We start from the raw sequence: 21,947 nt of genomic DNA on the forward strand, positions 1-21,947 counted from the left end.
GGCCGTTCTGTCCAGTCCCAGTTGCTTTAAAAAACTATGGCCAAAAATATATAACATAAAAATTACCGTGTACCCATTTTTTTTAGGTAAGTCAGTGACATAAGTATAGTCATGGTGTTGCGCACCTGTCCTTTTCTAGAACTTTCTCATCTCAAACTGAATTGCTTTTTTACCTGGAGTTTTACAGTTATATCCGGGCCATGTGTTTTTCAGGGAGTTGTGAAACTGTTAGGTAAATGCAAGGTGGGGATGCCGGGATCCATGTTTGTGACTTAGTAAATTATTTGAAAGTCCACTTTTCAAGGGTGTGGTACAGCTTCTCCAGCTTCCTTGAAATGAAGGAGGAAGATGTGCTCACTCAGCAGCCTGGTGGCTTGTCACTTACACTCGAGTCGTCCGACAGAACCCCCGTTCTCTGTTTTTTGCCTCTCCATGATGTTTTTCTAGACATCGTTTCTTTTGGGTTTAAGAAGGTCTCCAGTAAGGAACGGAATGACCCACTGGCTGAGCCTGGCCACGCGCTGTGCAAGGCAGGGCTCAGAGCTGAGACCGACCTACGCGCCTGGGGGAGCCAGAGCCTGGGCTCCCGCACCTTCCCTCGGTCTCAGGGGGGCGTCCTGGGGGCCCCGCCCGGCCCTCGCCACCTCTTGGAGCCTCGCCCGCCTCCCTGCCCGGCTGGTTTCTTGTTGCCATAGGGATATTGGGCAGTTCCAGCAAGCCCTCTGACACCCTGTTTAGACAGTGTTTTTTTTAGTTTTGGGAACAGTTTCACACTGTCACTGTGTATCTTGTACGGGGCCTGGTACGTGTTGTGGGCCAGGAGCTGCTCAGTGAGTAAAGGGGTCACGCCCACAGAGAGCTGGACACGTCACAGAGCTAGCGCGGCGTCAGCCCGGATACTTTTTACAACCACGTTGCGAGGCAGAGGCGGGATGGGTGTGTGTTTATTTTACTGTCAGAGACGCTGCAGGAGGCTGAGCGGGTGGGGGCCTTGCAGGTCAGAGGGTGGTTGGTTGGTGGGTAAGGTGTGGGCTTGGGGTGACCTGCCTGTCCCTTCCTTCACCTGTGAGCCTGGACCTCAGTTTCCTCGCCTGTGTGCAGACATAGGGCAGTTACAGAATCTGGTTCCAGGGGCCGTGTGAGGCTTACTGAGTTGAGAAATGCTGATGAAACTCAGCAGTGCCTGGTATATCCAGTAGGCACCCCGGTCCGAGCTGCCGCCACCCCCAGCGCGGTGGTGCTGTCGTGTTCGGGAACTTAGCATGGAAACACACCCGGGGAAGGGCACAGGCTGTCGGGCCCTGACCGCGATGCCCTGGCACACACTGACAGAGCTGCCTAACCAGACACCCGCCCCCGGAAACAGCACTAGCAGCGCCCAGCACCCTCCCTAAGGTCCCTCTGGTCACGTCCCGACTCCTGTTCTGACCTGTAACGGCACAGGGCAGTGTTGCCTGTTCGTGAGCTCACATACATGAGACCAGACGCTCCGTATGCCGTCTTCTGTCCTGGCTTCCTGCATTCTGCACGCTCCGTTGGGAGCGATTTTCGGAAGCACGGACTTGAACTCAGACTTGGGTTTAGATTCCAGTTCCCCCATTTACTGCAGGCATGGCCTCAGGGAAATTGCTTAGCATCCAAGCCTAAGAGACAGTAGCTCTGCAGCAGGAGTGGGGAGGGCAGTAAGTATGCTTGGTAACGCTCGGCACGCACCCAGCTGCCTGTGGACACTGAATCACGGGCAGGAGGTTTTGCCCATTTTAATGTACCGGGCTGGAATTCTTCTGGTTAGTCTGAGTTCTGTTTTATTAGACTCACTGTGACCCTGGGTTTGGCCTTTCAGAATGCCCACCCGATATTCTCGCTCGTCTGGGAGTGTGTGGTCACGTTCCTGTGGAACACAGAGGCCGCCTGTCCGATCCAAATAACAACAGACACAGACGAGGTATGTGTGCCGTCCTGGGGTCCGAGCTGCCCTGACGTTCCCGCCCAGGCATCCGGCTCTGCACGTACCCTGTCCCTCTTGTTCCAGACCTGTGTAGTCCCTGTCACCATTTGCTCCGTGGTGACAGCAGGTGCCTAAAGTGGTCCTTCATTCCTCTCCCACCCCTGGTTCCCTGGGTACTTGATGCCTTCTTTTTTCTTCATCCCATTATTCCTTTGATGGGGCAGGGGCCCGTGGGCTCTGGGGTCCTGCATCACTGCAGAGATCTGAGTGGCTAGTATATCCATCCCCTAAGACATTTCAGTGTCTGTCACCTGTAGGATACCACCCACCTATTACACTGCGATACTACGTATGGGGCGCGGCCCACCTGTTTCACTGGGATAGTCAAAGGTTTAGCGCTGACTCCGGCCCCTCCCCTGCCATCTTGGTGTCTGCCTTGGCTCTATGCCTGCTGTGGTGTGGGCATTTGGGCCTTGTCACTTGCCCTCAGTGAGTCCTGTCCTGCAGAGCCTGGGGCTGCCGGGCGCTTGTTCTCTGACCTTCCAAGGGCGGCTCCTATTTTCACAGCCCTGGGTGCTTCTCTTTCTAATGGGATGGATCTCCCCCCCCCACCCCGCCTCCCTTCTTTAGATCTTGCTAGGAGGCAGACCTTTGGCGGCAGAGCTTAGGCTCGCCTCGGTGGCATCCCCGGCACAGGGTGGGTTCCTGGGGGCGGGGGGTAGGAGGCTGCACCCCGTCATCAGTCAGTGCTTCCTGGGGTGTGGCCGCTGCTCCTTTCCCTGCCTGTGTAGGACGGGGCAGAAAACAGACGTGGGCTGAGGGGATGGGGTTCATCATGCCTTCTAGAGGAGAAGGGGCGTCGAGATACCTCGTCAACCTTTGCACGGTCGCCTTCAAGTGCATACCCAAGACGGAAAACAGAACACTTAGTTAACTTTCTTAAGTTGACTCTAAAAGTTATTTACGGGCCTGTTATTGTTCCTAACTCCTCCATCAGAGGTCGGCAAGGGTCTTTCTTATTCAGGTACATAAGCAGCCTGAAGGGCTCCAGGTACGTGTCCTTCCTGAGCCCCGTGCTTGGGCAGACTCGGGCACACCTGCAGGGCCAGGCAAACGCACGGCTGCTCTTTGCGGCGGGTCTGGGCTCGGGGGAGAAGCACAGGGCCTGCGACGTCCCGTGGGCAGGTGGGAGGCGCCCTGTGTGTGCTGTGCTCTGGAGACCTGGTCTGACGGGGTTTCTTCCTGCCTTGGTCTCGCAGGCCTGCTCTATCAGGGACCCCAATAGCGGGTACGTGTTTGACCTGAACCCGCTGAACAGTTCCCAAGGCTACGTGGTCGCCGGCATCGGGAAGACGTTCATGGTAAGGGTTACGTGATGAATTCTGGTGTGCCTTGAAATGAGGACAGAGTGCGTTGAAGGGACCTGCAGTGACTGCGGAGGCAGGTGTCCTTAGGGCTCTCTGGGGTGGCAGCTGTCGCCCAGGAGGAGATGAGAGAGTCCAGGTTTGAGGGGAAATGAGGTAAGCCAGCCCCCGTCCTGGTGCTGTGCAGACATGGCGGTGCCATTGCATTACTCCTGCTCTGTTGCCGGCTCTGCAGCGGTGGCCGTTGGACCCGGCACACCAGCGTCCCTCGGAGCTTGTTAGCCACAGACCCCCGTGGGGCGGGGCCCGCAGTTTGATTGAACAAGCCGTCCGGCACTAACCAAGAGGAAACGGCCGTGACATTGCCTTGAGCTGGATGGCTGTGTTCTAGAATCTTCTGGCAACACTGCCTTCGTAGGCAGCCCCGGCCGTACGCCTGGGCAGCGAGCTGGGGACGCTTCCCGTGAATGCCGTGTGTAAGCTGAGCACCCCGAGAAAGGGAGAAAGCTTTTAAAAAATGTTTCAGTTTGTTTAAATTCTTGTAGCGAAACCCACATTGGAAACAAGGGTGGCCGAGGATGTTTTATGAGAGTTTGAGGCAGAGGCAGCTTTGTAGGTAACACAGCGCACGGAAAAGCGACACACAGCTCGTCCCACTTGGGGTTGTTGCCCCCGCCATTTGGTTTATGCCAAGAGGTTTATAATGGATTTACAGTAGGAGAGGCTGTATTCAGCTGCCTGTTAAAGAGTGTGGGAGGCCGAGCAGAGCCGAGTTGAGCCCCACAGGGCACATTCTGGGTAACGTGAGTCCTTAGGGAACACTTCCTGTAGTTGGGGGTCCCCTGTAGTAGTTCCAGAGAAGCACTTAGTGAGCGCTGTCCGTGCGCACTCAGCGGGTAGAGGGAGGTCTCCCCTTTCTGTCTTCACACCGAGGAGGAGCATGTTCTGCTTTGGCCTTAGAACTGCAGTGACGGTAACTAAGTGTAAAGGGAGTGACATTAGCATCTGTAAGAAGTATAGGGGTGCCCCGTTGTGCTTTTAATCAACGTAATTTCAGCTGCATACACTTTCTCTGACATAACTTAAAACACTGAAGTTCCGGCTCACGTGTGTACTCTGTGACACGTGGGGCTTCATCATCGGAAACGCATCCTTATGCGTCAGGAGGCCTGGGGCTGTGAGGTAACCGTGTACCGAGCCTCGGAGGCAGTTGACGGGCAATGCCGCTGGGACTTCGATGTTTGCCTTCCGGGCTGATGGTGGGACCGCGCTGTCCCCGCGTGGATGGCGGGTGCCGGGAGCCGCGAGCTGCAGCGGCTCTGCCGGGCAGGGTCTGCGTTGCGGGGCCGCCGCCCCTGCTGGCAAGCTCTGCGGCCTGAGCTAGCGTGTTTGCTTCCGACTGTCTGGCCTGCAGCTGAACGTGTGCGGCGCGATGCCCGTCTGCGGGTCCCTGCGAGGACAGGCGGCGTCCGGCTGCGAGGCGTCCACCCCGACCGCAGACCTCAAGGACCTGAAACCGGAAAGGCTGGTTGGATTCAAGAAGAACCTGCAGCTGTCCACCGAGGGCCTCATAACTCTGACCTACGTGGGGCTCCACGCGGAAGTCGCAGGTGGGCCCAGACCCGCTGTTCTTGTCTCTTGACGTGTGTCCCGGCCGTTCCGTGACTGTCACCCTTTCTGAGCGTAACGTAAGCGCCCCTGCAGTGTCTCAGAGCCTTCCCACCTCTGCGCACGCGTCCTCACATTCACCTGGGTCCCTCAGACGTGATCCTGTGACCAGAGGTTGCGGGGACCACTGATGCCTGCACGTCCCCTTCTTCCAGGCGTCCTCGTCTGTTGTCCCTCTGATGTGGGACATGGTCTCTTTCCTTCTGTCCTGTTTCTTTCAGGTACTGAAGAAGAGATGGGTGACGATAATAAAGTTATTTTTTCCTCTTCTTCCCCCACCCCATCTTCATTCTGTCATTACACAGAGTTTGGCTGCGCTAAAGTTCTGAACACTTTTAGTCCTTTCTGCGACTGTGTTGACCAGCAGGAATGTGGTCTGATAAAGATTGCAGGGCCCGCTGGGAGGCCTGGGAGGGCGGCGCTGTCCCGAGGGCGTCCTGTGCTAGAAGCCGGTGCGTGTTGCTGGTGGTTCTCCGCCGGCCCCGGGCCTCTGTCTCCCCCTCACCAGTGCCTCGTCCTCCTGTAACCATCCTTCAGTTGACAGGTGACGAAGGCCACAAAGGCCCCGTGCCCCTGGACAGAGCGTAAGCTCGCCGCTCGCCGCAGAGCCAGGGTGAAGATCTGGGTCTTTCGATTCTAATCCTGGCTCTGCCGGTGAGTGAGTCCTTCCTTTTTCGCAGGTGAGGAAACTGAGGCCCACGGAGGGGCAGTCAGAGGCCCAGGCCTGCCCGTTGGAAAGCAGCAGGCGGAGGTTTGGGTCCGCGCTTGGGGCTTTTAATCTGTGCTCCTCCCGCTGCTCTGTGGTGGATGCAGGTCAGGGAGTTAGTGTCTGGAGGTGGGTGGGTGGCGGCTCTGCCCTCTGGGACTCGTGACAGTGTCCTCACTGGTCAATTTCATGCGTCACACCTCAGGCTAATAGAATCCGAAAACTTGGCACCAGAAAGAGAACTGTGTGACAGCAAGAGGGTCACTTCATAATTCCAGTGACGGGTGGTTGTAACGTTTGGGAGTCTTCTTAGCTTTGAGGGCAGAAAACAGGGGTCAGGGGCTGCTTGTCCGCTCTTTGAAGGACTGTCCTTTAGAAAAGAGATGAGGCTCATTCTGTGGCATTTGTTGGGGAGGATCCGGACCAGAGGTGGACGTTACAGGGAGGAATTGGACGTGATGGGAAGAGAACTCCTCAGTAGAGCAGCGTGCTGGTAATCCTTTGCTTTACGGACGGAAAGTTCTTCGAGTCTTGGTTCCCTCGATACCCGAAAAACCACACGCTTTACTCTTTCTTCTCATTCTTGTGCTCTGGTTTCAGAGCACTGTTTTACAAAGAACTCGTTGGTGCATTGTGTGACTTCTTTCTCTTGCTGTAACGTGGAAAATAACTCTGTGGTCGTGTGGCTGCAGTGCAGACATGGGTTCCCTGCCGGGTGTGCCGGCGGCCCCAGCTCTGCGTGGGCGGGGCCCGTTCCGGAACCTTCCCTTTCCGCTGGGTCAGCGTGGGCCAGTGCCTTCCCCGCTCCTGGCTCCAGCTTCCCCCGCAGAGAACCGGGGGCGCCCCTCCCTCAGGGCAGCCCCCAGCCCGGCACGCCACCGCCGTCCCCTGTGCGGCAGGAGCCCTCTCGCGGCCCCGCCTTTGCCCTCGCCCTCCCGCTCCTCGCCCTGCTTTAGTCTGCTCAGCCCAGCAGCCAGAGGGGCCTGCTCAGTGCTGAGCCCACGCACCCGGAGTGCAGGGCGGCGCTCTGCAGGGGCTGCTGCTCATCTGGGGGGGGGCGGGGTCACCGTCCCTGCCCAGTCCTCTGCCCCGCGCCCCACCCCGAGCCTTGGTTCTTGCTGTTTCCTGCCCTTAAGGCTCTGCCCTCAGGATGGCCACATGGTTCATTTCTTCACTTTCTTCCAGCATCGGCTCAGACGCCAGCCTCTCAGGGAGCCCGGCCACTGCCTTGAAAATGATCCCCACCATCCCCTCCGCCCTGGGAGTTCCTCATGCCCGTCCTGCTCTTTCCTCCTTAACGTCTCGCTTTCCGGCCTGGCCTAGGCTGCGTTTAGTGCGCTCACGGCTCACTGTCGGGGCTAGTGGATGGGCTGTAAGCCTGTGTCTGTCACTCCTGCGTGTCGTGGGAACTGGATTAAACCCACAGAGGAGAGGTGCCCTGTTCCCTAGTGTTTCCACTGATGAGCACATGGTGCACTGGTGTATTTGCTGGGACACAGGCTGGGACGAGGGAGGTCTGCGGCTGTTCCTATGCAGGATAGCATGACGGCAGAACAAAGAGTGAACCCCGTTTCTCGTACTCCGAACTGCAAACCTGACTTCCCCCCTCCCTGTATAAGAACGCCAAGACGGTAGATTCCCGGTGTAACCTGTCTGTACGTAGGTCGCTTGCAGTGAGCGTGGCCACTCTGAATCAGATCAGGTCTCTTCAAACGCCCCTGGCGCTGTGATGTCATGGTCAGAGGTGGCCCGTGGCTTGTTCCCAGCAGAAGCGTTGTCCTCGGGTTGCGCTGTAATTGCTTCCATTTCTCACAGTCCGGCCTTGTTCCCCAGGGACCGGCGATTCTTTTATCATCCGCTTTGTTTGCAACGACGACATGTACCCGGGCTCCCCCAGATTCCTGCATCAAGACATCGACTCTGGCCGGGGGATCCGAAACACTTTTTTTGAGTTTGAAACGGCATTGGCCTGCGTCCCTTCTCCAGTGGATTGCCAGGTGACAGGTAAGGCCTGAGGACCAGGAACCAAGACACCAGTCACAAGTGTGCGTGCACGTGTGAGCATGCATGTGAGGGTGCACAGTGTGTGTGCACATGAGTAGTGTGTGTATGGTGTGTTATTTTACAGGCTTCATGTTATTTGTGTTACACTTTGCCGTTGGCTGATGCCTAGATTTGGAATGATTCTCTCAGGAAGAATCTGGGGTGATGAAAGGTTTTACGCTGTCTTTCGGGATCAGAAGCTGCTTAAGAACAGAGAAGAAAACTTATGAGGAAAAAATTAAATAGACTTATTAGACCTTTGTATAGAGGAAGGAAAAATAAAAAGAGACTAAAGCTGTATGAGGCGGACCTAAGACGCTGAACAGCGTCCCCAGGCCCCTCGTCCCCTGTGGGTTGGCCCCCCCGTCTCCACGCGGCTGTGCTGCCTTGTGAACGGCAGCTTTGAGGGCCCGAGTGGGTGTGCGCTCCTGCGGGAAAAGCCCCGGGCGCCCCGTGGACCTCGCCGCGCTGGCCTGCGGTGGGGCTGACGAGGCGCCGGTGCCTGGCCTGTCCCCGTGTTGCAGACCTCGCTGGGAACGAGTATGACCTGAGTGCCCTCAGCAAAGTCAGGAAGCCGTGGATCGCCGTGGACCCTTCGGACGAAGGCAAAAAGAGGACTTTCTACCTGAGCGTGTGCACGCCTCTCCCTTACATCCCTGGTTGCCATGGTGAGTCTAGAGCGTTTGACTCAAGCTCCGCTGGCCTCCCCCCCCCCCACCCCCACCCAAACACGTTTCCTGGCTCTTCCAGGCAGCGCAGTGGGGTCTTGCCTGGTGTCGGAAGACAATAGCTGGAACCTGGGCGTGGTGCAGATTAGCCCTCAGGCCACAGCTAACGGGTCCCTGAGCCTCATGTATGTCAACGGTGACAAGTGCGGGAACCAGCGCTTTTCCACCAGGATAACGCTCGAGTGTGCTCACACATCGGTGCGTGTGCGCGGGGCGAGCCTGCCTGTCCCTCGTGTGTCGGCGTTTCCGTTCCCACGTCCCTCCGACCCCTGAGTCTCCCGTCTCAGTTAAAACGTGCGCGTGCCTTCGTGGTTTGACCGGAATGTGCTGCTAACCCCTGGGTCTCACGCGGCTGCTAGTGCTGTGGAGTCCCCTCCCGCGGTTTAAAAGCCGACCTTTTCGTAACTGCCGAGGACGTGAGCCGTGGGTTCCTGTTGCAGGGCTCGCCGACGTTCCAGCTCGTGGACGACTGCGAGTACGTGTTCCTCTGGAGGACGGTGGAGGCCTGCCCCGTCGTCAGGGCGGAAGGTGAGCTGCGCGGGCCCCGCAGACACGGGCCCCTGCGTGGGCCGGAACCGCTCCCCATGGGCAGATGACTTCTTTCTCTTACTCTCATCTGGGGAGTTTTCCTTTCAGTTACAGTTGACAGTACAGCATCATCTGGGTTTCGGGTGTAGAGCGTAGCCATTAGGCGTGAATGCATAACTTTTTATCCTTGAGTTGCTTTCCTCCACGGCCTTGCCACCGTCACCAGGCATGATTTCTGCATGTACCTGGATTGACAGGTTAGCGGCTTCTCACCTTGCACACGTCAGCGTGGAGTATTGTTTTGTGGGATCGGGATCCTGTGTCCTAGGCTTTTCTAGAAAGCTGTCGGCCGGGCAACTGCATTTTGTATGTGCATAAGCAGTGGGAGGCCGTGGAGGCACGTGTGATGAACAGTGGTCTGACCTTTCCCTGCACGCGTGACCGCGGGTGTCATCTCCTCCCAGGGGACAACTGTGAAGTGCAAGACCCGCGGCACGGCAACATGTACGACCTGAAGCCGCTGGCCCTGAACGACACCGCGGTGAGGGCCGGGGAGTACACCTACTACTTCCGGGTCTGCGGGAAGCTGGCCTCGGGCCCCTGCTCCACGGAGGACCCGTCCAGGGTGATCTCAGCGTGTCAGGAGAAGCGGGGGCCACTGGGATTCCACAAAGTGGCAGGTACTGTGGGCTCGCTTCTGCTCCCCTTGCAGAACCTCAGGATTGGGTGCCGACGATGGGGTGCGAGGGGGGACCCCTGCCTGAGCAGGAAGAATGACCGCTGTGTTCTCGGGGACTCGCGCGTGAACGACGCGTCTGATTTCTGGTTTTCTTAGCTAGGATACGGACGGACGGATGCTGTTAGGGCTTAGTTCATTTCATTCTTATTTAGCAATACCAGTTACGAATTCTCTGGTCTTATTCCTTTTATTTTTTTAAAGGTTTTATTTATTTACTTTAGAGGGAGGAGAAGGCAGGGAGAAAGAGGGAGAGAAACATCGATGTGTGGGAGATACACAGGTTGCTTGCCTCTCGCACGCCCCCAACTGGGGACCTGGCCCGCAACCCAGGCGTGTGCCCTGCCTGGGAATCGAACCGGCGCTCAATCCACTGAGCCACACTAGCCCGGGCTCCTTTTCTTTATTGCAACCTTGGGACCCATGGAACTAGCCAGTAATGGGTGCTCTGAGGCAGCACTTCCAGAACTGAGTCAGGGGGACACACCTAGTAAAGGATTTGGCTCTAAAACTTACGGGGCAGGCTGCTGGCCATCTGGTCCCTAAGCGGCGAGGCAAGTGATGACAAGTTGGGAAACATTTATAAAGAAGTCGAGGCAGCTGCTGCTGCTGCGGGCAGCCCTTGGGGGACGTGTAGTAATGGAGGGGACACGCTCTCTACTGGTCAGGCCGAGCTACGTCTGGGTGTCGTCCGCCCTGCGGTTCCTTTGTAGTGTCGCCGCCCTGGGCGGCAGAAGCCCGGTTTACTTCCCCTGCTATGATCGTCGGCAGCCGTCCATCTCGAGAGACGATGGTGTAGCTTCCCAAGAGTCTATCTGCACCGCCGAGAATGGCTGTGCAGTCCGACTCGGGACTGACACGGTATCTGTCTCCTCCCGTGTTGAATCGACATCTTGCGATGACGCTGGAGTGTCCTCTCCAGTGAAGCTGAAGCTACAGAGCCTGGGCAGGGTGATATGGAGGGTCTGCTGTTGCCCCTGCTATGACGTGACTGGGAAGCAGGAGACGCAGGGCCGGGAGGAGAGGCTCGGCGTCCTCGGTCACGTGTTCACTCGGGGTGCGTGCCCCAGTGAGCGTGGCAGCCTGGGGCCTTCCTGGACGGGCCCACGTGTGATCAGCTGCTGCTTCAACAGGTCTCCTCACTCAGAAGCTGACGTACGAGAACGGGCTTCTGAAAGTGAACTACTCCGGGGGGGACGCTTGCCATAAGGTGTACCAGCGCTCGACAACCATCTTTTTCTACTGCGACCACAGCACCCAGAAGGTGAGGGCTCCGGGCCCCGGGGGTCCCCGAGGCGGTGGGGGGCCCCTCCCCCTTGCTGCTCCTGTCTCTCGTCGCGGCTCTGGCTGCACGTAGGTTAAATATGTCGTGTACCGAGACTGTCGAAACCTTGATCAGTGTGTGTAGGTTTCAGTGATCATAATCGTCCCTCAGCATTTTTTTCATCCTTAAAACACTGTAAACTGAAGGAGTTTCTCATCTCACACGTGTCACTCTGGACCTTCCCAGCCCGTGTTTCTCAAGGAGACGTCCGACTGCTCCTACTTGTTCGAGTGGCGAACGCAGTACGCCTGCCCGCCGTTCGACGTGACCGAGTGCTCGTTCAAGTAAGTCGGTGCCGACGGCGATGCTTTCTGGGCAGTCGCAGACTTGATGGGCTTTTGCTTTAATGGTTAATGGTCTGGGGTCCGGGATTAGATTCGCCAGGCGATTTCTCTGTGCCTTAGTTCCATAATAGGAAAAGAGTGAATAGGAAACTCTTCACCACTGAGTCTGTGATTATTTTGCTTTAAAATGGGACATGATTGCAGTCAAATAGAAAACCTTGCATGACTCACAGGTGTATGTGGAGTAGTGACCGGGACATCACCTGGCCTCTGCTTGTCCCTTGGATAGGGCTTGTCTGGGGGTGCAACAAAGACTACTGCTCCTCCCCTCTGCTCCTGCTCCTCTGCTGCTCCTCTCTCTGCCCACCACCCTCCGAACAAAGTTTCGAGGTTTCGTGCACTTGGGTCGTCACCGACTCCGACTGCTGGTGGGAGCGGCCCTGTTCAAGTCCCGCCCCTGGGGCAGGTCCGAGTCCCAGGGGGTCGGGCGTGGCCTGCGCCCACCCGCGGCGTGGCACGCTGGTGCTCGGCGCAGACGCAGCTGGGCCTCACTGCAGTGCTCTCCTCCCTGCAGGGACCCGGCCGGCAACAGCTTCGACCTCTCGTCCCTGTCGCGGTACAGTGACAACTGGGAAGCAGTCACCAGCACGGGGGCCACCGAGCACTACCTCATCAATGTTTGCAAGTCTCTGGCTCCGCAGCCTGGCTTGGGTGAGGGGACTCTCGGGGGGCTGGTGGCAGCTGGTCGGTTCACAGGGCAACGAGCAGGCCTGGGCTTCTCCAGAGCGGTTGGCCAAGCAGCCGCAGGAGGACTGATTTCAGGGTCTGAATGACCAGTCCTGGTGGATCCAGGACAAATCCGTGCCGATGGCTCCGCGGGGAATAGTGTAACCTTTTTCCAACAGGAAATGCAGGTGGAAGTGTATGGGGACAATAGTGGTGGCTGGTAATTCTGAGCAGGACAGGAGTCAGGAGGATGTGACATACGAAGAGGTGTGGGCCTGCTGTGTTTATGGAGAGTGACATGGGTGGGTGGCCCTTTACAGTACAGGAGCCACCTGCAGCGACCATGGTGCCGCCCACGGCCTCTTGAACCCTGAAGATGAAACTTGTCCCGTTTTCTTGGGGTTTTTACGGCCCCACCCACACTTTATATGGCTCAATTCCACAGGGGCTCTTTCACCTGCAGAGAGTGGTCTTCATCCTCTTTGTGGTTTGAGGCCATGGGCCCCCTTCCCCTTGCTCTGTGCCGGGCACATTGGTGACACTGGGTTCCCATGAAGTAGGACTAGTTAGTTCTTCAGGGCAGATGGCACAGATATTCTAGGGACTGGGAAAGCGACAGAGTTTTTGGTGCCTTCTCGATTAAAGATGGCACATGAATGTGGGACATTTAAACTGTCTCTTTGGCTTCATCTAAGTACAGTCATCCCTCGCCATATCGCGGTTCACTTACCGTGGCCTCGCTGTATCGCGGGATTTTTAAAAATATTATATTTATTTATCACGGATTTTTCGCTATATCGCAGGATTTTGCAGTACTGTATACGTATGTTGTTAAAGTGATGTAGGTTTCAGAGTGTAGAATATGTTTAAGAGCATAAGTAGTGTTTATAAAAGTGGAAAAGGTTAATAAGGGACTGGGAACGGTTTATAAGTGTGTGGGAAGGGTTTATAAAGCCTTAAAATATATATAACTACTAAAATAAATGTAAGGCTCCTACTTCGTGGATTTTCACTTGTCGCGGCAGCAGGGGGCGTGTCTAGAACATAATACTCGCAATAAGTGAGGGAAGACTGTAATTTAGCTGCATTGTTTTGGGGTTCAGAGGTGGCAGCTCAGGCTGTTACACCTTGGACTCTCCCCACATCCCACTCCTGTCCCAGTTCATCTCTGGTCACATACCATCTAAATGAGTGAGCGCTCGGGGTGGTGATGTCATCTGACTTATGCGAAAGAAGATTATTGTACAGTGACCATGAGAACCAAATACGTAGTGTGTCTGACATCACCAGCCAGACAAAGTTAAATTCTAGACGGAAGTGAGCGGAGGTGACCCCCTGTGTCTCCCGTTGCAGCGCCGTGCTCTCGGGAAGCGGCCGCGTGTCTGCTGAGCGGCACTAAGCCTGTGAACCTGGGCAGGGTGAGGGATGGTCCTCAGTGGGTAGATGGCGTCACCGTGCTGAAGTACGTCGATGGCGACTTGTGTCCGGACCAGATCAGGAGGAAGTCCACCACCATCCGCTTCACCTGCAGCGAGAGCCAAGTCGTAAGTGACACGGCCGCCTCAGCCCCGGGGACAGTCAGAGCTGAAGGGTCAGTGAGACTACCGTCTGGCTTGCCTTAGGGTGTGAGCTGAGGAGCTCAGGGACTCGGGGTGTTGGTGGGTGAGGGGACAGCGTCACGTCAGCCCTGTGGCCCCGGAGCGCACTGTCCTCTGGCTCCTGACATTCCAGACCTGGCAGTTGTCTTAGAACTTCAGGATTCACTGGTCTGGTTCAGGTTTGACTCAGAGCCCAGAGTCTGCGGAGAAGACCCACAATTGACAGCGTGCCCGGGGTCTTCATGGAGGCCGCTCGGTTCGCTACGTAACCGTGCGGGGCTGGTCCCCGTTGACACGAGCCCTGCCTCCTCCTGCCCGGTTGCCGTGGGGTCAGAGAGAAGAGGTGTCGAGTGTCTGGTGTGCTCGGTGCACGGTGGCCGGGCTGGCCCTGTCTCTGGGACCTGACTATGGTCCTTGTCCCAGTGGTTAGTCTGGGCAGATCAGGAGTGTGACTGATGGTTTCTTGGGGCTGTTGTTCCCCACAGCGGCCTCTCGGCATGGGCTGGTGAGGTGAACCTGTGACCTTTGTGTAAGAGGAGATCTGCAGCTAGTTTGGGAATACGTCGAGCGGGACTGGCCCGGTCTGTCAGGAGGGATGCCCACTCTTTCTCGCTGCATTTGGCCAGTGGTGGTGGGGGGAGCAGGGACAAGGGACTCTTTCCCTTGCTCTGTGCTGGGCACATTGGTGACACTGGGGTCTTCATGCATGAAGGAGGACTGGCTTTGTCTCCAGGGCAGCTGGCATAGGCATTCTGGGGACCGGGAGAGCAGAAGAGTTCTTGGGGCCTCCTGGTCCCCCAAGCGGAGGTCTGGTCCTGGGTGCATCTCGCGCACCCCGTGTGCGTGAAGCCCGCACTGGTACCTCAGGAGCAAATCCTGATCCCTTGAGTTTCCCAGACCTGCCTCCTTCGGGAGACGGTGGGACAGCAGCCTCGTCCTGGCGGCGTGCGGGCCCCGCCTGGTGCAGGGCACTGGTGGCGAATGTCCCGCTCCCCCGTCAGCTTCCCTCTGTCCCCGCCCCAGAACTCGCGGCCCATGCTCATCAGTGCGGTGGAGGACTGCGAGTACACCTTCGCCTGGCCCACGGTCGCCGCCTGTCCTGTGAGGACCAACGTGCACGGGGACTGCCAGGTCACCAACCCTGCCACAGGTGAGGGGCCCCATCAGCAGCCCCCTCAGGGAGGGGCCTGGAGTGGAGCCGGGCAGCCGGGCACCAGCGGCAGCTTCGGGCCTGTGCGTGTGTCGGTCTGTCCGGAGGGACTCGTCCCGCCTGTTGCCTCGTCACGCTCATTGGGGAGGAGACTCGTCATCTCCCTGAAAGTGTGCTCCCCATGACTTTGGGCTCCCCGGGTGCCAGTCACACCAGCTCTTGGCTTGCAGAGCTGGTCACAGTCCACCTCCTTGGTATCCGTCAGGTTGACCGGGACACCTCCGTGGAGTCCCTGTGCTGGGGACGCGGACGATGCAGGCGACAGTTCACAGGCAGGCGGAGCGGCCGTGGGGCCCTCCCGTGTCCCAGTGGAAGCCCAGTTGCTGCTGTGGCCCAGCTCCAGGAGTAGGAGGGTGCAGTGAGCTGCTCTCTTCTGGGGAAAGATGAGCCGTTTTAGTAAATTTGGGCACTGGTGGCCTTGTGACACAGGCTGTCCGGTCAGGCGCGTTTTCAGGGCTGAGTCTGTGAGAGGGACAGGGTTTCCAGGCGAGAGACCAGAGGTTCCAGTGGCCGGAGTGATCCGTGGGTGAGAGCGCTGGGGACGAGTTCCCCGAGTCTCAGCCCCCGGAGCCACTGTGTCCCGTCCCCTTACAGGACACCTGTTTGACCTGAATCCTCTAAGTGGCAAAGTGGGACACACGGCCGCTTACAGCGAGAAGGGGCTTGTCTACATCAGCATCTGTGGGGACAATGAGAACTGCCCCCCTGGCGTGGGTGAGTGTGCCACTTCCTGCTGCTGTCTTTCTTGTCCCCCCGGGGTCCTCTCCACATCCCCGCAGCCAAAGCGCGGAGGAGAAGCCGAGACTGCACGCCTTCCTCTCCCGCAGCGGGAGCTGAAGGGGGCGGCGGGCACGTGGCCTGGGATGGAATAGCAGCTAGGGACCGTTTGCTAAAACGGCGTTGGACGCTTAGAGGCATGAGTGTCGGCTGTGCATTTAAGTCTGGCTCTGGAGGAAGTTCTCGTCAGAAAATCAGCCACCAGAGCCCGTCACTGTGTTTCTTCCTTCCGCTTCTCCCGGCGCAGGGGCCTGCTTCGGGCAGACCAGGATCAGCGTGGGCAGGGCGAGCAAGAGGCTCGCCTACGTGGACCAGGTCCTGCAGCTGGTGTACGAGGAAGGGTCCCTTTGTCCTTCCAAATCCGGCCTGCGGTACAAGAGCGTCATCAGCTTTGTGTGCAGGCCCGAGGCCGGGCCCACCAGCAGACCCATGTTCATCTCCCTGGACAAGCTGTCCTGCACCCTCTTCCTGTCCTGGCACACGCCCCTGGCCTGTGAGCAGGCGGTGAGTTGGGGACTGGGCCTGCGTGGCATCGGAGGGAGGCATGGGCGCCCCGGGGGGTTATCAGCGGGTTCCCTGCGGGACACTTGCCCCACCAGCGGATGCCCAGCGCATCTCACCCTCCTGCTGGTCCCAATGACTATCTGCTCCGAGGGTCCGTGTCATGTAACCAGCGCTGGGGACTCGAGTCCACCTTTTAGGCTTTGTTTTGTTGCTGTTCCCCTTTTAAATTCTTGGGGGTGACTTCACGGCGATTAGGAGCATTTTAGTATGGACCCAGCGAGGTGTTCCTTCTTTACCAGATGGAATGCTCCGTGAAGAACGGCAGCTCCATCATCGACCTGTCTCCCCTCATCCACCGCACCGGGGGTTACGAGGCGTACGACGAGAGCGAGGACGAGTCCTCCGACGCCAACCCCGACTTCTACATCAACATCTGCCAGCCGCTGAACCCCATGCACGGGGTGGCCTGCCCCGCCGGGGCCGCTGTGTGCAAGGTGCCCGTGGAAGGAGCCCCCATAGTAAGTGTGGGACATCAGGGGCGGAGACAATTTTTGCAAGATTTTTAACAATAATCCCGCACGGCATGGTGTGTCCATTGCATTCACCAGAGAGTTACTCAGGCAGGAAGAGTGGAGAGGGGACCGGGGACCAGGAGGTGCTGGGACCACGGGGAGAGAGGGACGTAAGCCAGCAGCTGAGGAGGAGAGGGGGACACAAGTAGATACACCCCCGGGTCACGGTAGGGGTCTCAGGGTTGACCCCGGGGGAGAGATCTTGACGCCAAGTGCCAGGAAGAGCATCGGCAGAGCCTGGTTTCTCTGAAACACGCGTGTTGGGTCATTAAAATGCTCGTGAAACGCAGGCACTGTCTTCAGTGAAGGAGTGATGCTTACGGGCCAGCGCGGCTTTGCCAACAGCTAGGTGTTCTGCCTTGAAAGCTTTGGTTTTTATACGGGCGTTTATCCGTGTCGGTGTGGGTCTTCAGAAATGGTCTTCGTGAATTATATTCATGTTTGTCAAGTCTTTGGACGGTTTGATTATTTGAAATGCATCTCAACGGTGGACTCTTTTGTGAGCCCTGATGTAAGGGACCTAGATGTCCTTTTAAAAGGTGGACATTGTCTGTAGCACTGTCTGGAGTGGGAGGGGAAATTGGCAGCCGCAGCTGCGTGGGAGAGGGCGGGCCTGGGGACTCCCGGGCTTCGTAGGAGGCACTTTGGTGTCATCCTGCCCAGCAGTGCAGTGGGACCCCTGATGTGAGTCCCCTTCTGCGGGGCTCGGTCTGCTGTGTTTTATCGTGTGGGTACCCTTTCTCAGATTTTAAAAACGAGTAGATTCTCTAGTGGAGAGCGTGCTGCAGTGTTGCGGCCTGAGTATGCCCCGCAGTGGTGAAGGAAGAGCGTTACCGCTTCCTGCTCACCCTCATCACACACACACACACGCGCGTGCGCGCACGCCCGTCCTGGCCGGTCGCCTTCCTGCCCGCGTGTGCTCATTTCCTCTGAAGTGGGCGCCGAGCAGCCAGCGCGTCGGGTGTGGGGATGAGCAGTGACAGTTGGCAGAGAGCAAGGCGGTGCCTTCTGGAGGGCAGACGCCCCAGCACAGTGCTGGGCGTGAGACAGTCAGCGTGGGGCACACACGAGGGTCCTGCCTCCCACTGGTGGGCCACAGAGGACCGTGCGGCCTTTCTGATGTGACTGGAGAGAGAAATGCCTGTAGCCTGGGAACTCTGAAATTTCCGCGGGTAGAAACAGAGCCGTTATTACTAACTGTGGGATCACAGCTGGTAACCCCTGAAGCAGTGAATTTTCTCTGTAGCATCTGAATGTCAGGACTTGCCAAGTGAGTTGCTATTAACCCAGTTTCCTTAGATGCGACTCATTTTCAAGACAGATGAGGTGTAAGTTTTGCAATTTTCTGTTAACCTGGGGAACAATGAAGTTTCTGAAACAGTGTTCACGTTTTTCTCTGTTTAGGATATTGGCCGGGTCACAGGACCGCCAGTCCTCAATCCCGCAACCAACGAAGTTTACTTGAATTTTGAAAGCAGTACCCCCTGCCAGGTGGACAAGTTTCTCAACTACACCTCGCTGATCACCTTCCACTGCAAGCGGGGCGTGAGCATGGTGAGTGTGTGCCCGTCGTCCCCTCACTGCGGGGGGCGTGAGCATGGTGAGTGTGTGCCCGTCGTCCCCCACCGCGGGGGGCGTGAGCATGGTGAGTGTGTGCCCGTCATCCCCTCACTGCGGGGGGCGTGAGCGTGGTGAGTGTGTGCCCGTCGTCCCCCACCGCGGGGGGCGTGAGCATGGTGAGTGTGTGCCCGTCGTCCCTCACTGCGGGGGGCGTGAGCGTGGTGAGTGTGTGCCCGTCGTCCCCCACCGCGGGGGGCGTGAGCATGGTGAGTGTGTGCCCGTCATCCCCTCACTGCGGGGGGCGTGAGCATGGTGAGTGTGTGCCCGTCGTCCCTCACTGCGGGGGGCGTGAGCGTGGTGAGTGTGTGCCCGTCGTCCCCCACCGCGGGGGGCGTGAGCATGGTGAGTGTGTGCCCGTCATCCCCTCACTGCGGGGGGCGTGAGCATGGTGAGTGTGTGCCCGTCGTCCCCTCACTGCGGGGGGCGTGAGCATGGTGAGTGTGTGCCCGTCGTCCCCCACCGTGGGGGGCGTGAGCATGGTGAGTGTGTGCCCGTCGTCCCCCACCGTGGGGGGCGTGAGCATGGTGAGTGTGTGCCCGTTGTCCCCCACCACGGGGGCCGTGAGCGTGACGAGTGTGCCGCCTGTGTACAGCTAGGAGCTGAGGTGACATGAGCGAGGTGGAGCGGGTGCCCCCAGAGCTCGTCTCCGACCGTGGGGGCTGTGCCCACAGTGTCCGCCTCGGCGCGCAGGGCCGGCGGTCGCCGTTGGAGTGACTTAGTGAGTGGTGTCAGCAGAGGCAGCGAGGCCACCTGAGTTCACAGGGCGGGTTTTGCACACGGAGGCTGCTGAACGTAACAGCACGGGCCCCGCGTGTTCAGCTTGGCCTGCCGGTGTGTGAAGGGACCGTAACTTCTTAGTCGTAACTGTGACACTGGCGACTGGTTCCCACCGGGAAGCCGGCCATCCTCTCGGCAGCGGTAATCGCCCCAAACTCAGAAGTTGGCCAACCAGGAGACCCCGGAATCAAAATAGGTCCAACCAAGTCACACATTTGACTTCTAAGGAGGTTATTGATTTTCTTCTACATGCATTTAAATATTTTGTTCTAGAGTCTTTGCATGTTTTCTCTGGGCCCCCGTCTGCGAGATAAGTCAGGAGGTGATGGCCCCCATTTCTCTGTGACTCGGGAAGCTGGGGCACGTGCCTCTGTTGCACTGCCCTGCCAGGGCAGCTGGTCCCCGCCTGCGGATTGGGGGGTGGGGGAGACGGGGGCTTTACTCCAGGTGCCTGGCTCTGCACCCCGTTAGCTGTGCTCCTGAAGTCTGTAAAGCCCAGGACCCTTCCAGTCCTTGGGCATGAGAGGACTGAGGCTGTTTGTGGACGTAAGTACGACTGTGAATACTCCTACACCTTGCTGCAGAAGTGTCAGTGTGATCAGTGACAGGACTCTGTGTGTGTGTGTGTGTGAGGTAGACATGTACAGGGGTAGCCAAGAGCAGGCTTACAGCTGAGAACATGAAGCAGCTCATTCCTGTGTCACTTACTAATTGTATTGCTTTCCACACGAACAACTGTAAGCCTACCGTTGCTCCCCCGGCAGAGGCCCAGCTCCCCCGTCCTGGGGGTCCCGGGCACGGACTTCAGTTCTCTGGCGGGTCTTGCGCCCTCAGTCCATGAAGTTCTGCTTTCTGGGCCTGGGGCAGGTTTGTCAGCGAAAGGGAGCGGGGGCTGCCAGGCCTGGTGTGTTGACAGTGCAGGAGGGGACGTGGCAGCAGCCTGGCAAGGAGGGAGAGCAGCCACCAAGAGGGGAAGCCAGGCCTTCCCACAGGGCCCCCGCGCACCTCTGAACCGTGGGACGCGGCCCTGCTACAGGGACGAGGCCGAGCTGGGTGCCGCCAGCCCCGCTGTCCCCTCCTGTGCGGGCCTGCGCAGGGGTGTCTCACAAGGGGCACTGGGTGGGTGCACACCGCACTCGCTTGTCTGAGCAGCAGCCCCCCCAGACGGGCCGGCGCCCGCGTGGCTTTAGAGGCGAGGTTGCTCACGCTGGGTGTTCATTCCAGTTTTGGAAGGATTTCAAAGCCGTTTGCTTCCCCTGTGGTTTTTCTCTTTAGTGGAAATACTTTTTCCACTTGAGTTTCTAGGAAGATTCTCAGCAGCAATGAAAACTAAAATTCCTGACCAGTTGCCTCATCCGTGTCTGTGGCTGCTGTCGGACCAGGGAATATGTACGTGGGCTGAAACCGCTCAGCCTGGGCACTGGCTGTGGGACGTCCCGCCTCGGCTGTAAACGTCCCCAGGGTCCAGCGGTGGTGGCTGGGGGCGCTGCCGTGTGTTGAAGCACTTGCCATGGCAGGGTCCCATTTTCACATACTTCTCTGTCACGGTATTTAAAGACCACGGCCCCTTTCAATGGCAGGTCACCCAGAAACATGGGGGCCTGTGACCGTGGCCGGGACCCTTCTCCTGGGTGCAGGGAGGGCGCCTCAGCCCCGCTGGCGGCTGCGAGGTTGGCAAGCAGGGCGGGTGCCGTGCCTGAGCACACGGGTTGTCAAGCTTTTGCTCCTCTTCCTCACAGGGGACTCCTGAGCTGATCAGGACCAGTGACTGCGACTTTGTGTTCGAGTGGGAGACCCCGCTGGTCTGTCCTGACGAGGTGAAGGCGGACGGCTGCTCCCTGATGGACGAGCAGCTCTACTACAGCTTCAACCTGTCCAGCCTCTCGAAGACCACCTTCAAGGTAGCCCCGCCCAGCAGGCCCGCTGGTCTTAGGGCGGGAGGGCGCTGTGGCCTGGGCTCTTCCTGGGACCCACTGTTTGAGCTCACGTGACGTCTGTGACCCCTGAAGGACATGTGGCCACCGAGGCTGTGCGTGGAGGGTGGCGGTCTCTGCCGCGTCCCGGGTCCACAGGCGGGGCTCCTGGGTTGTGTAGTAACCAGCCACAGCTGACAGTTGAGGTGTACCCCCTGGTTCAGACCTCTCCATTCCTTAGGACGGTGTGAGGACTAAATGACCCTGTGCGATCACCTAGGGGCCTTTCTGTCACGGGGGGAGACCGGGAGGTGCCCTGGGATGCACTTGTAACCACACATCCGTGGGGGCAAGGCCAGGACTCGTGCAGCTGGCAGAGGCTGTGTGGGATTCCCGTGGCGTTCAGCCTCGTTTAAGATCAGGAGGCAGCTGTTTCGCTGACCGCAGAGGCAATGGTGGAGGGAGCTGGGAGGACCCGACGTGAGATGCGTTGGCACCAGCTGGGGCCTGTCTTGCTCCCAGCCTGCATGTCATGGGCTGTTTGTGTGTTGACGAGGTGGTAGCCATCTCGGGTTACCGGTGGTTGGGGGATCCTAGACCTCTGGGCCAGCGATCTGGACGGGCTGAGCCGCGCAGCTGTGGGTTCTGCACCGGGGTGGCAGCTGGTGAGCGGGGAGCCCTGAATTGCGTGCCCTGGACCCTGTAGCAGAGACCTTGCCCAGACACGGGCCCTGCCCACAGGTGCTGCAGGCGTGAGCCTGTGGAGGGCCGGGCTGCTGAGGAGGGCAGGGTACGCAGTTAGTCACAGCGCGCCTGCTCTGCGCTCGTTAGCCCAGGCCTCGCCACGCCCGGGGTTCAGGTGGGGAACGGGGCCTCAGGAAGGAGGTGAGCAGCCTGAGGCCCTGTCACAGGCCCAGCTGC

The 21,947-nt window shown here is 58.4% G+C and overlaps 1 protein-coding gene across 1 annotated transcript in view; it reads left to right on the plus strand.

Annotated features, from left to right (window-relative positions):
- The window catches only part of IGF2R (insulin like growth factor 2 receptor), a 94,598-nt gene that overhangs the window by 58,418 nt on the left and 14,233 nt on the right, over positions 1-21,947 (plus strand). The window contains exons 20-37 of the mRNA XM_090280052.1: positions 1,844-1,945; positions 3,208-3,309; positions 4,727-4,922; positions 7,520-7,690; positions 8,254-8,397; positions 8,480-8,655; positions 8,898-8,985; positions 9,450-9,665; positions 10,855-10,985; positions 11,232-11,329; positions 11,904-12,040; positions 13,409-13,599; positions 14,677-14,803; positions 15,458-15,577; positions 15,888-16,144; positions 16,444-16,662; positions 18,121-18,270; positions 20,853-21,014. Of these exons, the coding sequence (XP_090136178.1) occupies positions 1,844-1,945; positions 3,208-3,309; positions 4,727-4,922; positions 7,520-7,690; positions 8,254-8,397; positions 8,480-8,655; positions 8,898-8,985; positions 9,450-9,665; positions 10,855-10,985; positions 11,232-11,329; positions 11,904-12,040; positions 13,409-13,599; positions 14,677-14,803; positions 15,458-15,577; positions 15,888-16,144; positions 16,444-16,662; positions 18,121-18,270; positions 20,853-21,014 (2,787 nt within the window). The remainder of the gene's footprint in view (positions 1-1,843; positions 1,946-3,207; positions 3,310-4,726; positions 4,923-7,519; positions 7,691-8,253; positions 8,398-8,479; positions 8,656-8,897; positions 8,986-9,449; positions 9,666-10,854; positions 10,986-11,231; positions 11,330-11,903; positions 12,041-13,408; positions 13,600-14,676; positions 14,804-15,457; positions 15,578-15,887; positions 16,145-16,443; positions 16,663-18,120; positions 18,271-20,852; positions 21,015-21,947) is intronic.

Source organism: Furipterus horrens, unplaced genomic scaffold, assembly GCF_987537825.1.
Source record: "Furipterus horrens unplaced genomic scaffold, mFurHor1.1.pri manual_scaffold_6, whole genome shotgun sequence".
Lineage (NCBI taxonomy): Eukaryota > Metazoa > Chordata > Mammalia > Chiroptera > Furipteridae > Furipterus > Furipterus horrens.